We start from the raw sequence: 12,759 nt of genomic DNA, 5'->3' as shown, positions 1-12,759 counted from the left end.
GACATTCATTGAGTTCTCAATTTTCTCTGGTTTGTGGGTTGATCGACAAAGGCAGAATACTAGAGCTGCCAAGATTGATCAAATACCTGGAGAATAGCTTTTATGACTGCAATTTTGTTCAGCAAATACTTGGATCTGCAGTCTTTGGCAAATGACATCGAACGTAATCCAGAAATAGAGTGGATTACATTTAAAGCTCTGTGATTCGAGTTCAACGATCATGAGAGTGGAAATGGAAGTGGATCCGATTAACGATGTTCATCTAAGCCCCGAGCAGCCCCCAAAGCCCCCAAACTAGACCCCTTTCGGTATTTATGTTATGAGAAATGATTGGCCCGCCTTGTTAGGCGATTTTTGATCGCATCAGTTGCCGTTGTTCGACTAGTGACATACTATTTGCGGCTTTGGTGCCTTTGAAATGCGCGAGCTTCGGGCCAATATATACCTGACGATATCCCCCCCCAAATACTCCAACGAAAAAAACAACAACTCCTCGACGTCTTCACAACCAAGCGATCGATTTTATATATTTATGTCTCGCAACAAGTCGATTTAGATATCAACCTGGTATTCTAATCTTGCCACATCATGGAATCATTCAAACCACTTCTCCCGCCCCATATCATCGCTCGCAATGTCCCGGACTCCGACAATGATCCACTTCCTCTACCCCGGAAACCCTTTGTTATTTCTCCCGCTATTCGTGATGACATGGCTCTTTCCAGCTGGCTCCTGCTAGGCGGCTTGCTCCAAGGTCTCAGTTGGCTCGCCCTCGGCCCTCTGTCGATTCTCCCAACGCTTCTCATCCTGCTCTACCGTGTAGTCGACCACCTCCTCATGGCCGCCCACATCACCCGCAACCGCTACATGGACGGCGTCGTGTCACACAAATACACAAACCAATTCCCCAATCCAGACGGGAGCTTTGGCTCCACCGCAGCCGACAAACAGATTGTCGTCTTCCTGCTCGGCGCCCGGTCCAACCACCCCCTCGGCTCGCTCGCCCCCGGCATGAAATTCCTCTCCGACAGCGTCATAGCCATGATGCGAGAGCTGCAGGCCGACCCAGAGTCGGCTGGCCTGCTGGGGACGACGCGCTGGCTCAATCAGGAAGCCCCGGCAGGCAATGAGACTATGACGGTGATGTATTGGCGTGACCATGAGAGCCTACAACGGTTTGCGCATGGGTCACTGCACACAAGCGTCATGCGTGACTGGGTCGCAGTTGAGAAGAAGAATCCGCACCTGGCAATCTTCCACGAGACGTACGTCGTGCCCCGCGGCAACTGGGAATCTATCTATGTAAACAGCAAGCCGGTGGGTTTGGGAGATACGTGGTTTCCAACACGGGGGAAGAACGAGGAGGGCGTCTGGAAGGGGTTCAGTCGGCCGATCGTAAATGCAAGAGTTGGTCCGTTGCGATCGGCTATGGGCCGGTTAGGGTCTACCCAGAAGGCTCATATATAGGAGTGTGAAGGTTGGCATGGGGAGGGATAAGGCTTGTTATATTCAATCGAGACATATTTGACCAATGACGTGTGTTCCTTATTGGTTTATTTATAGAAGGTCTCATTAGGAAGATCTATGAGGCAGTAGCTCGATTGAGTAAGTGGAGGAGTTCTATCGGTAGCAATCTAAACCTATCAGAGATCACACAGGTTGACTATGCATCTTGGACTCATAAGTATCAGATCAAGCCTACAGCGAAAAAAGACAAGACATGAACGGTATACTGGGTAAAGGCCCACGAGGACAGATTAAGGTGAGTATGTAAGATTTCATTCCATGTACTAGAAAGCCGCTAGTTTCGGACCCAGCCAGGCAAAAAGAGAATAGTTGAGCACAGCACAACAAGCGTAGAACACCAATCAAGTAATCAAAAAAAGTGGGATAATCATTGTGGCTGGGTCACGTCATAAAAAGTCAAAGTAACAAGAAAGAAAAACGAGCGACACCCGAATCTAATGCGCATTTACACCTCAAGGCGCCATTCAGACCAACGTGCACAACGCCAAACTAACCGCAAACAAAGTGGATAGTGTCGTGGGAACCAGGGACAGGGCGCTACTAGCGCTGACGGTCATCAGGGAATTAGGCTCGAAGGTACCCGGCTCGGTGGAGTTGAGTGAGCCATCCCAGCAGAAGTTGTCGAAGCACTGGGTGCAGATCGAGGGAAGGTCAGTGTTGGTGCGCTCGAAGGAGCGGGCAAGGATGGCACAGCCAACGCAGGCAGTCCAGTTGCCGTCGCGAGTGCTGTTGGCCATGGTAGCAACCTCATAACCATTGAGGATGATGTTGTCACGTTGACTGTCAGTATAGGACAGGTTGAAGGTTGACACGTTCGAGTAGAAAGAGTACGGGTAGTTAGGCAAGTAAACTACCAGCGGTGCAGGGCCTGTCAGGTTGGACGAGTTGCAGCCGAAGAAGGTTGGGCGCGTGTTCAGGCCTAGGTTGACAAAGGTGTTCTGATCGGGAATAGCAGGGAAGGCCGTGCCATTGCCGATGCCAGAACTGTTTAGGCTTCGCTCATAGGTGGCGACAAGAGCGGTGCCGTTGGGCCAGCTGTAGGTAGTATCGGCAGAGGAATCGACGGCGAAGATCACGTCGACATGGCGCTCGGGTTGAATGAGGGGGTGCAAGGGCACATTTTGGAGATCTTCGCCACCGTCCACAACGTCCAGGGTGGTTTGGCTGGCATAAGGGGACGAATCAGGGTTGTATTGGTAGAAGGGGTTCGGATCATACGAAGCAATGTCGTTCTGGTCTTGGTCGAGGTCGTTGAGGATGTCGTTGAAGATGTCCTTCGCCCAGGATGGGAGTGAGGTGGTGTTCAGCTGCAGCATGAACTGGTTGAAAAGGGAGGATGAGGTGCCAATCACGAAGCCAGCGTTATCGAAACCACGCACACAGCTCTCATTGGTGGGGATCGAGCCAGCGACGAACCGAGAGCCGAGATACTTGAGAGGAGCGAAACCGTAGATGGTGGGATCAAAGGTACCGAATTCCCAAGGGTTGAATTCGTATACAGTCGAATTGCTGCCCACCACTAGCTCACCGGGGTTCCGGCCGTCGGCAACAACCAGCGGCATTGGGTAGTTACCATCCTGGAAGTCCTTGGTCAAGGCAATTGAGGACCAAGTGTAGTCGATTCCGCCATTGCTAGCATTGAACATCTGATAAGAGAGAGCACGACCCCTGTAGGGAAAACATGTTAGCATCAACTTTAAACATATTCTGATGAGAATAGGAACAAAGGTAAAGAGCTGATGTACCAGATATCTGTGATGGATGTGTCAAACCCAGCATGCCTCTTATCTTGCACGGCCTCAAACAAATCTGTGTAGTAGCTAGCCGAGTCCAGGAGCTGAATGCCACCGCTATCCGGGCCCTCGAGAATGGAATTCCCAAACTGCCATACGGCACCATCTGTGTGAGTCTGCAGCGATGAGATGGTGGTAAAATTGTTGATGTAGATGGATCCCAGCAACCAGGAACCACCACTCAGTCCGGCCACGTAGGTGGCCGACTGCAGCAGGCCACCCAGATGACCGCTGGTGGTGGCATTCTCGGTTCGACTATCAAAGGCCTTTAGAGCACCAGCGCCGTTCATCAACGCACGATATCCACCGCCGGATACCGCAATACCAACGTTGGGCAGGTTGGAGGTGTTGCTGGCATGGTTGTTAAGATAGGAGGTCACATCGAATTCGCCGACCTTGACATGGCTGAAGAATTCCTTCATGGCCGAAAGAGATTTGCTCCGACGGGTCTCGAGCCATGAGGTCTCATTCGGCGACAGCTTGGCGGCGCTGCGCACGGTTGGACGCGAGGCCGGGCAGCTCACGTTGGTCGGGGTATACCCATCAGGGGCATTAGGGAGTGCGCGAACAGCCAAAGCAAGCGCGTCTAGTTCGAGATTACTTGGAGATGCGATGACCCCTATCATATCATGTTCGAATTAGCTACGCTGTTTATTCTGTCTGTCAAAAACATGGGACATAACCGATCTCGAGTCCGGCCGAGGGTTGGACCTCGGTCTCACGCGACCGATCATCTTCAAGACATACCCGGCAAAGCGCCCAGCGTGGCCACGGCGAACAGGGCAGTAGCTTTCATGATGCTCACGCAAACCTCACAACGGGGATGGATACAGATCCAGGAGGTTGGGACGAAAGCGCAGACAAGACCGCAAATCTTTGCAGCTAGGGGGTGCCTGGGCGATTGTAGTATTTATGCAGGCCGGGGACGCCGGAAGCTTAAGCCAAGCCAAGCCGAAACTTTTAGGTCTCCCTCACCCTTTTTCCGGCGCTCTCACATTTCTTTTTTCGGTATGTTCAATTGCATGAACGAATCATGGCGCAGCGAGTGGGCAAGCGCCTGGTGGAGTTGGTGATGTCAAGCCGAAGCTAACGAACCCTTCCGCGGACCCCGAAATGTGGAGCCGTGTATATTCATCTTTGTGCTCATGTTTTTCTATGCACGTAGAATGCATGTTTGTCGACCGCCCGAGCTGAAGGTCTTGCGGGCCTTACAGGGCTTGCAGATCCCCTGCAGGTGAGGCCTGTGTTCGAGACCATATCGAGTGTTACCATGCGTGCGATGTCCGGGGGTAGTTGTTGTGGTTGTGTTGTTGTTGGGGGGGAATTCTGCAACGTCATTCGCCCCGGACTTTGGAGTCGCCGAATCGCGGTGTGGCTGTTTGGCGCCGATCCAGCACCATCGGGAATCTCGACAATGGAAATTTCTATATAGAATCGTCTGTTATAGCACGATCCAACTCGATTACCGCCAGGCTCTTAACTTGAAACTACCGTGGGCAAAAATGGAACATTCTTGCTCTCTGCTCCCAAAAAAACCCAGATCATAATGACCTGCTACTTTGATAGTTGGTTGCTCTACCTCTGAACTCCCCGGCCCGTTAGGCAGACTGTGGTGGAGGATAATCAGCCATGCTTGCTAGATTTCCAGTATTTTCTGCATCAACCTGCATGGGTCATTGTCTTCACAGCCTCTAGGCGCTCCACCCTCGTACTAGGCAACTGCTTTCCCATCGCCGTCTTCGTGTCTCTCAACCGAATCCAGCGGGGATCCAGCGGGGATCCAGGGACAAGTCTGAGTTTTTGATTTTCTTCTTTCGTATTGGCTGCTCACATCTAGCTGCTTGTGCGATAAGTAGGTGCGTCGAATAGAACCGCGCGCCTGATCAAGGTCTGGAAACCTGATATAAGCCTGCACGGTTCGGGGTCGGAGGTCGTGAAGATTATCCTCCGACTGCCGAAGTATACGACCTCGAAAAACACTCGGGTTGCTAAGGCTGCTCCATTCACTCCATTCTTTTTTTTTTTTTTTTTTTTTTTCAGATTATTTCCTAAGAAAGTACGGAATCTTCAAAATGACCAATAGTCGATAAATTTTGCTATTTTACTGAGAAGTGAATCAAAACGAAGCCCCATACTCGGTTCTCTTTTTTGTTCCCTTCTCAAAGCGACGGCATCTCACCTGAGACAAGGCTCATCGGCGCAGAGTAGACGGATTTCGTACTCCAAAGAGAAGCTTACTTACATGAGCCCTGTTCAAGGTCTGTACGACTTTTCTTTAGCCATGCCATGCAGGGGCCCCCCTCCACAGCGCATTGAGCCGACGCTCCCCATTCTACTACGCCCCTTGATTCGTTCGGGTGCGACGGCTACGTCGATCCACAGCTCAGCCACCGGCGCCCGGGAATACAATCCATGCATAAGAATAATGAAGCGGTGGAGTCCCAACTTGGCAAATAAGAGGCGGTGGGAAAATAATCATGGCAAGTGGGAGACCTGTATACACAGAGTCGAATTGAAGTATACAAATTGTGATTATGCCGGTCTGGAACCCCCTCCGATTGCCTTTCCAGCAGGGATCAAGAATGGACGCTCGTTTCCTGCATTGGAGTTTTAGTTCGGATACCTCCGGCAGTTCAGTCGATCTAACCCCGGCGCCCAGAAACGAAAAGGCACTGGGGATAACGCTGTAACCCGCCCAGGCAGCTGGATTTCTCACCGCCGCGATTGAGGCGCTAACTCAGCCGCAAATCTATGGAATGCGCCAAGGATGGTGGCTGGGTCCTATTCGGCTCCGCCCGGTCGCTTACTGTTACCGCTAGTCAACGCTAGCTAAGAGCAATGGTCGGTGTTGGCTCTGTGGTATCTGCGACCCATTGCTGGCGGGGTTTCCAAAGTATTAGTCGTGGTGGGGAAAAGGGGCTTTGGGAGATTTCTTCGTGGGAAGGGGCAACAGGAAGGGGTTCAGGGAAATGGGGCTGGCTAGAGATGGATGGCTAGGGCTGCGTGGGATGTGGCTGGTGCAATGAATAGATTGGAGCCTGGCACAGAGAACGATAGGCTTGGACATTGCGATCCGAGCTCGGTTGGTTCCCCCGACCGTCCTGTTGGGAGGGCTTGGGACCCCGCGAGCCGGAGCGTCGGCAGCCCGGGATCGACGCGAGGAGGCGTTCGGGGCTGCAGGAAGCCGCCCTACGGCGCAACCGCCGACGGTCGATACGATCATAACAAGTGGGATACATGGAGCATATAAGATGGGGTATTGTGAACGTGCACAATTTAGTAGAGATCTACAAGCTCAAGAAATGGACATTAGGAGCTCATAAGAGTAGGTAGTGGTCCTATAATTGATAGTAATGCCAATAATATTAAAAGAGGAAACTATCATCATGCGTAGATGTAAGTAACTATTAGATGGTCGCATTACGTCGTGCCGAATCGTATGGATATCATGATTTGAGGCGTGAAAAGCTCCCCCCCTCGGCAGATCATAGCAGAAAAAAAAAATAACAACCGAGAGACCAAAAATGAAATGAAGTAAAATAAAAACGTGAGAGAGGTGAGACGAAGGAGTGCGCTCTGCGCCTTTTCCTTGCCTTGACCTTTTATCCCTTCACGGGGCCAATCTCTGCCGAGACCAGGATGGCTGTGCTGCTGCTTTTCTCGTCCGCTTCGACGTGGCCCTCCGGCAGGTTGTTCAGAGCATCTTCCTCCTTATCGAGGGACCAGAACTGCCAGAGGAACAGCACACCACCGACACCGGACAGAACAGCGAAGACACCGTAGTTCCAGATGAGCAAGGGGTCGCTGGACAGCGGGTTCAGGGCCTCGGCGATGGCGGCAGAGATGGCATTGGTGAAGAGCGAGATGGCCTGGATGAGGGAACGCATGTTGCGGGGCGCCTTGGAGTAGGCGTATTCAAGAGAGGTGATGGAGGCGAAAATCTCGGAGAATGCGATCAGTACATAGGCACCAGTCTGCGCCCAGACGTTGATTGGGGCGGCAATCACGGAACCGTTCTCGCTGTAGCAGTTGTTCGCGTCGTAGCCACAGGGCGAGCGAGTATAGATATAGTACTGGATGATGGCGGACCACACCATCGCCAACGCCGCCAGAATAAAGCCCACGAAGATCTTCTTGATGGCAGTGAAGCGGAAGCCCAGCTTGCGCAGTCCTGGGTACAGGAAGGTGTCACAGATGGGGATGAAGATGATCAACGCGAACGGGTCCAGGTTGTTCACCACGTCGTTCGGCACTCCGTGCAGCGTCATCGTACTCGCTTGTGCCGTCAGGTTGTTCGTCAGCTGGCCGTAGGCGAGCCAGTACAACGGGTAGTAGCAGAACACAGCGCAGGCCGCGAATCCACGGCGCACTTCATCCACCCACGCATCGTCAAAGGTCATCCATTTAGGTCGCAGGTGTGGCGGAATGTTGGATGGCTTGGCCACCTCCCATAGGGTCCCGTCGTGGGTGCGCTTCCAGAACTTGACCGGGTTCCAGTGCCAGCGGTCCTTGAGAGCGTAGAAGAAGGTACGAACAGCCTTTGACACGACCGAACCCTGGGGCGGAGCCTGGCGGTAGCGCTTGCGGCCCCAGAACATGACGAACGGGGTGGTCAGGAACATGAGAGTGGGCAGTAGATAGGCCAGCCAGAAACCAACGTACTTCTCAGCGTACGCCATACCGATCTGGCCGATCAGAGCACCGATGTTGATGAACAGGTAGAAGTAGTGATAGATCCGAGACTGTGTGATGGTCGGGTCGATGATGACTCGCTCACCAGAGGGCAGAGTGCGCACCTTCAGATTCACGGCAGGAATCTGCTCCACCACTAGGGCGGAGATATTGGGCTTGAAACCACCGGTGCCGAAGCCCATGATGATGACACCGAGCATGAAGACGCCAAAGCATGCATTGGTGTTGGTGATGACGGGAGGAATGGCAGAAATGACGAGGATGATATGACCGAGAATCGCGAAACCAATCGACCAGCAGATGGTCTTGTATCGTCCCCAGTACTCATCTGCAACGTACGCACTGAAGAGAGGAATAACGTAGCACCAGAAGGTATTGAAGGTGTTGATTCCGTTCGCGGTCTCCACGCCCTGGCCTAGCGCTCCCGAGACACCCTGGGACGTACCACCACCGGCGCCTGTATAGTGGTTGGAGCCAGCGGGGCCGTTGATCTGGGGCAGCGAGTGGTTCACAAAGTTGGAATCTGGGGGAGATTAAAGAGTTAGAACTTCTGTATCTCAGACCGTTTCCATCTTCTCCTTCTGTCACTCATTCTTGCTCTGGGGGTTCATCTTGGTCATACATAGAACTTGAGTGCCATAGTACGAAAATCGTTCGCAGAGCTCAACAAAGGCAACAGTGTAGACAGCCCAGGGAATCGGAGCCGACACTCGGCGCAGGGCATTTTCTCCGTGCAACTCCTCTTCGGTTGGGTCCTCGTCTCCCAACTGCTGGAGATATGCCTCGGAGACGAGACTCTTCTCGGGCTTGTGCAGGTCGATCACTTCGTTCTTCTCGGTGAGCACATCCCGATTGCTTTCATGGATATCCATCGAGCTGGAGGAGCGGGTGACGGCCTCGGTGGCCATGGTGACCAAGGGGACGCAAGAGATACGAGAGGGGATGGGGAGAGGGGGAGAGGAAGGCGAGGAGAAGCGACGTGTAGAGAAGGGAAGGAGCAAGGGAATCCCGTGAGAGATGAGATCTCAGTGACTTTTATATTCGGGTCTCTCCTACGGTTCGACGTACGCACGCAGCCGCTAACCGACAGATTGCGCCCTTGATCGCGCCTCCATCCCCTGCTCTTTTGCTCTTGAACAGAAACACACTAAATCCATTTGTCCAATTCGGCTTTTTTGCCCTGTGGCTCAAGTGTGACCCCCCAAGAGCCATATTTTTACCCCAGACTTATCACGCCATGTGCCTATCGCACTATGCTGGATCAGGGGAGTTGTCCGTGGCCCTCGGCAGATAAGGCTTAGGGACCGACGAATGAGCGGGCACGCCGCCCATCAGCTAGTCCAGCCAAGTCCCAGCCCGTCCAGATAGTCTAGTGAACACTCACGAGTGCAAGGCCGCTAACGTGGCTCTAGCTCCAAGTTGAGCGTGGTCCTGGTGGATGCAACCCGCCCTGGGCCATGTAACGATAGCTCCACTATCGGTTTTGCCCCCTCCCCAAGCGCAATCAAGACCCGTGAGTGGCGGGCTGGGGCAAAAGGCTTCGAAGTCAATCCGTGCCGCGCCAGGAAGCTTAACCTAAATATTGACAAGTGCCGGGTCAATTGAGGCGACGCGGCAAGGCCGTGGGGCTTGCCTACAAGGGATCGAGGTCGGCAAACCTGTGGTTACGGAGGAATGAGGAATGGCAGGATATGAATTTCTCCGGGGTCGAGCGAGCAATGAACGAAGAGAAACAGCCAAACTATGGCGGAGAGACTAGTGCAAGGATGGGAAACGGCCCAATAGGAGCTCCGTCAAGAGGCAAGGGACGAAAGGCTGCGTATCTCACTTTATCGTGATGGGCCTCGGGCCTTCACCCCGATTCCTGCTCCCAGTGAGGAGGGCATCCTATCAAACTCGGCTCTGGCCCACCCCAATTACCAGATGGCATGCTTTGGGGCTGGTGCTGGATCAGGACTGACCAAATAGGCAGAGGAAGTCCGACGGAGATGCGGACTGCACAGACCGTCGCGGCTGGAAAGGCTTGGGTGTTGCTTAGCTTGCTTATCGGGACTGCGTCGTCTCGGTTGCTTTAGTTGGTCGGGCATGTCCGTGTTCGCGACGCCAAGACCGGGCGGCAGGATTTGATGTGATCTTGTTCGTGATCGCAGTGCGGCTTGCCTGGTTTGTCTATTTGGCGTCTTCTTTCCTGTGGTTCTGGTTGCAGCCACCGCTGAGCAGCCCTCATTATGTTGCGAAGCGCTACCAGTCTTTTCGTCCCGACCCACCCAGATACAGGGGCCCGTCAGTCCTAGGCGATTATCACGCCCGCGATCTGGGTATGGGCATATTGGTCGAGTGATCGAGTGACATGCAGGGCGACCGTGAATGGCTTGTCTTGTTTTCTCTAACTTTTTCTGGCCTTTTTTGACGATACGCTGGCCCTCTCGAAATTAGACGGCTCATATTCTTCACGGCCATTCCTGTTCTTCTCAGCGGGCACTACGAGGAATATTGATTGAATTTGGTCCCCCAACCATGATAATATTTGTAATTGCAAAGACACACCCTCACGACCCCATCAACGCCCTCAATCCACCTTCCTACGACCCTAGAAGATGGCTGCTGCTCCTGCTGCTGATAACCCTGCAGTGGCACATCTTCGACCATTGACAGCCTGCTGATTCCTAAATTCTTCCGGATTTTCGCCTGCCATTCGTGCATCTTCCTCCGGTTCAACCCGCGCTCTCGAATGTCTTCAACAGCTTCTAGAAGCCGGGGTCCAAGGCTGTCTTCCTTGTCCTCGTGCCCAGCCCCTTTCGCCGCCGGGTCTGTAGGAGGGTCTCGGGCTGTCGCAATCAGTGGCGTCCTCTTATCGAGGAACTAAGTGCACGAGACCCATCCGCCGTTCCCAAATCCTTACTGGCCCACACTGGGGTACGGAGTGCTCCGTACTTAGCAGGCAATTCACTAGCGAGCTGAGATAGTTAATTTCTGTTTCAAATCCTTTTGCTGATGAGAATCATTTTGAAATCACGATTGAGGGGCGGGAGACGGTAGGCCCTTGAATCTTGCGACGCTCTCGTCAGAAATGACCTGGATTGCTTGATTGGCTTGGCGCCACCACTTATCGGCCGTCGAGCTCCACCTGCATTATCCTAATTACCCATCGAATCACCTCATCCCGCAACGGCGTCGTTCAGACCGGAGAGAGCTGGACAAGGGCAGGAGGGTGGCAAAGGGTCGTGCTACCTGGTCGCTTCTCTGTCATTTGACGCCCACTGCAAAGCTATCCAGAGAATTGGGACAAGCAGTATGCCACTATCACGATAGCTGGCCCCAAATCGGGCATCATCGTTGGTGTCCGTTGACTGGTTCGATATTCGGAGTACTAGTACTACTGTAGATGGGGTGGTCATGGTAGTGCCAGAGCCTCTCGGATGTTCCGTTCATTCTTTGGTCATTCTCATCATAGCAACCCTCAAACAAGTTTACCATGATTCCGGCTGTCCAGCTTTTTGGGCGTTCGCGACGCGCTCTGCCCGGGTGGCGACCCAGTCCAGCGGGCGGGAACTCCGCCTTCGGGCCCGGCGCCCGCCAAGCGACACACAATCGTGAAGGCCACCGCCGGCACCACGTCCGGGGTCTCGTGAAGAAGGCCTAAATAGGGAGTCCCGAAATCATGAAGAACGACCACATCCCATTCCATCCCCAATCTCCCCCCTTTTCTGTCCCACTTTATACACATTCCTGCTTTGTTCCGTCGCCAGCGCATGCACTAAGAAGCATCTACAGGCTACAAGCTCCTAGGTTGCTACAGATTGCTATATCTAGGTTCCACCAAAGAGTCCATGAAAATGCTCTCTACACAAGGAAATCAGAATTTTCCAGCTTCCAAATTCGCCCGGCTGCATAGAATACTCCACAGTCCAGAAATCCCCTGGTGTTGAAGCCAGCCAAGTAGCTCACTTGACTGGCCTTCCTCTCTCTTGGCATATCGTTGAGCCACTGAATTCTCCCAATGAAGGCAGGCCACACACGAGTCCATGACTTCACCTGTGCGAGCATCGCCACACGTAGCATGAATGTGCGACCAGTTGTGTCTCTTCAAACCGGATCATTCTGAACTCCCCAAATCTTTCACCTTCATCGTAGTCCACAGCGCAGACTCGCCTAACCCCAACAGCCGCCCGTTCAGACTTTTGCGGCATGGCTCCTCGCGGATAGTGGCTCCCCGGGTCGCTCTGCCCTAGCCCAGAAATGCCCCCATCAATCCCTCAACCCGTTGATTGGCACCTAAGTTTGTCCGAAAATTGTACCTTGCTCTCAGCTCCTCCCAACCCTATGGCAAGGGCCAAGCGAGCCGGGGTGTCTCCCTCCACTTGTCCGTTTCGGGGCATAGGTCTCGCTATACATCCTTGCTTGTCGGGTCACCCCCGCGAAGGAGATCATTGTCATTTCAAGTCAAGTAACGACGGTATGGGAAACATGAAGCCATAAAGCAACGTCAGCCCCAATTAAAACCAAGCCAAATCAAGTCTACACGGTTACCCGCCTATCCCCGCGTAATTGCAATCACTCCGTATCCCGCGATTTCCCCGCGTTCTGAGTTCTCCACATTCTCCCAACTGTATAAGATTCCTTGGCGTATACATCATTCCCGGCGGCACATCCCCGGTTTCGTCTCCAGCTTTTACCCACACTTTCACCCTGGTCATCCCAACGATGACGTTGATTGTGTCATCAGGTCGTGGCCGTTGGGGCGTGT

The 12,759-nt window shown here is 53.2% G+C and overlaps 3 protein-coding genes across 3 annotated transcripts; 1 reads left to right on the top strand and 2 right to left on the bottom strand.

Moving 5' to 3' along the window:
• Positions 1-588: 588 nt before the first annotated feature.
• fmaE (monooxygenase fmaE) lies at positions 589-1,467 on the top strand (the record flags this gene model as incomplete). The annotated part of the gene is made up of 1 exon (XM_057080122.1): positions 589-1,467. The coding sequence occupies one exon, from the start codon at positions 589-591 to the stop codon at positions 1,465-1,467; it is 879 nt and encodes a 292-aa protein (XP_056930450.1).
• Positions 1,468-1,991: 524 nt separating this feature from the next.
• N7462_008406 (lysophospholipase family protein) lies at positions 1,992-4,116 on the bottom strand (the record flags this gene model as incomplete). Its single annotated transcript, XM_057080121.1, has 3 exons — positions 1,992-3,195; positions 3,273-3,939; positions 4,068-4,116. 3 exons carry the CDS (start codon positions 4,114-4,116, stop codon positions 1,992-1,994), a joined length of 1,920 nt encoding a protein of 639 aa, XP_056930449.1.
• Positions 4,117-6,922: 2,806 nt separating this feature from the next.
• On the bottom strand, positions 6,923-8,920 carry N7462_008405 (uncharacterized protein; the record flags this gene model as incomplete). The annotated part of the gene is made up of 2 exons (XM_057080120.1): positions 6,923-8,535; positions 8,635-8,920. The coding sequence occupies 2 exons, from the start codon at positions 8,918-8,920 to the stop codon at positions 6,923-6,925; spliced, it is 1,899 nt and encodes a 632-aa protein (XP_056930448.1).
• Between the last annotated feature and the right edge of the window lie 3,839 nt (positions 8,921-12,759).

The sequence above is a fragment of the Penicillium macrosclerotiorum genome (genome assembly GCF_028827735.1).
Source record: "Penicillium macrosclerotiorum strain IBT 26536 chromosome Unknown utg000008l_segment0_segment0, whole genome shotgun sequence".
NCBI lineage: Eukaryota > Fungi > Ascomycota > Eurotiomycetes > Eurotiales > Aspergillaceae > Penicillium > Penicillium macrosclerotiorum.
The sequence above is the reverse complement of the archived record's forward strand: the minus strand, read 5'-3'. Positions and strand labels throughout refer to the sequence as shown.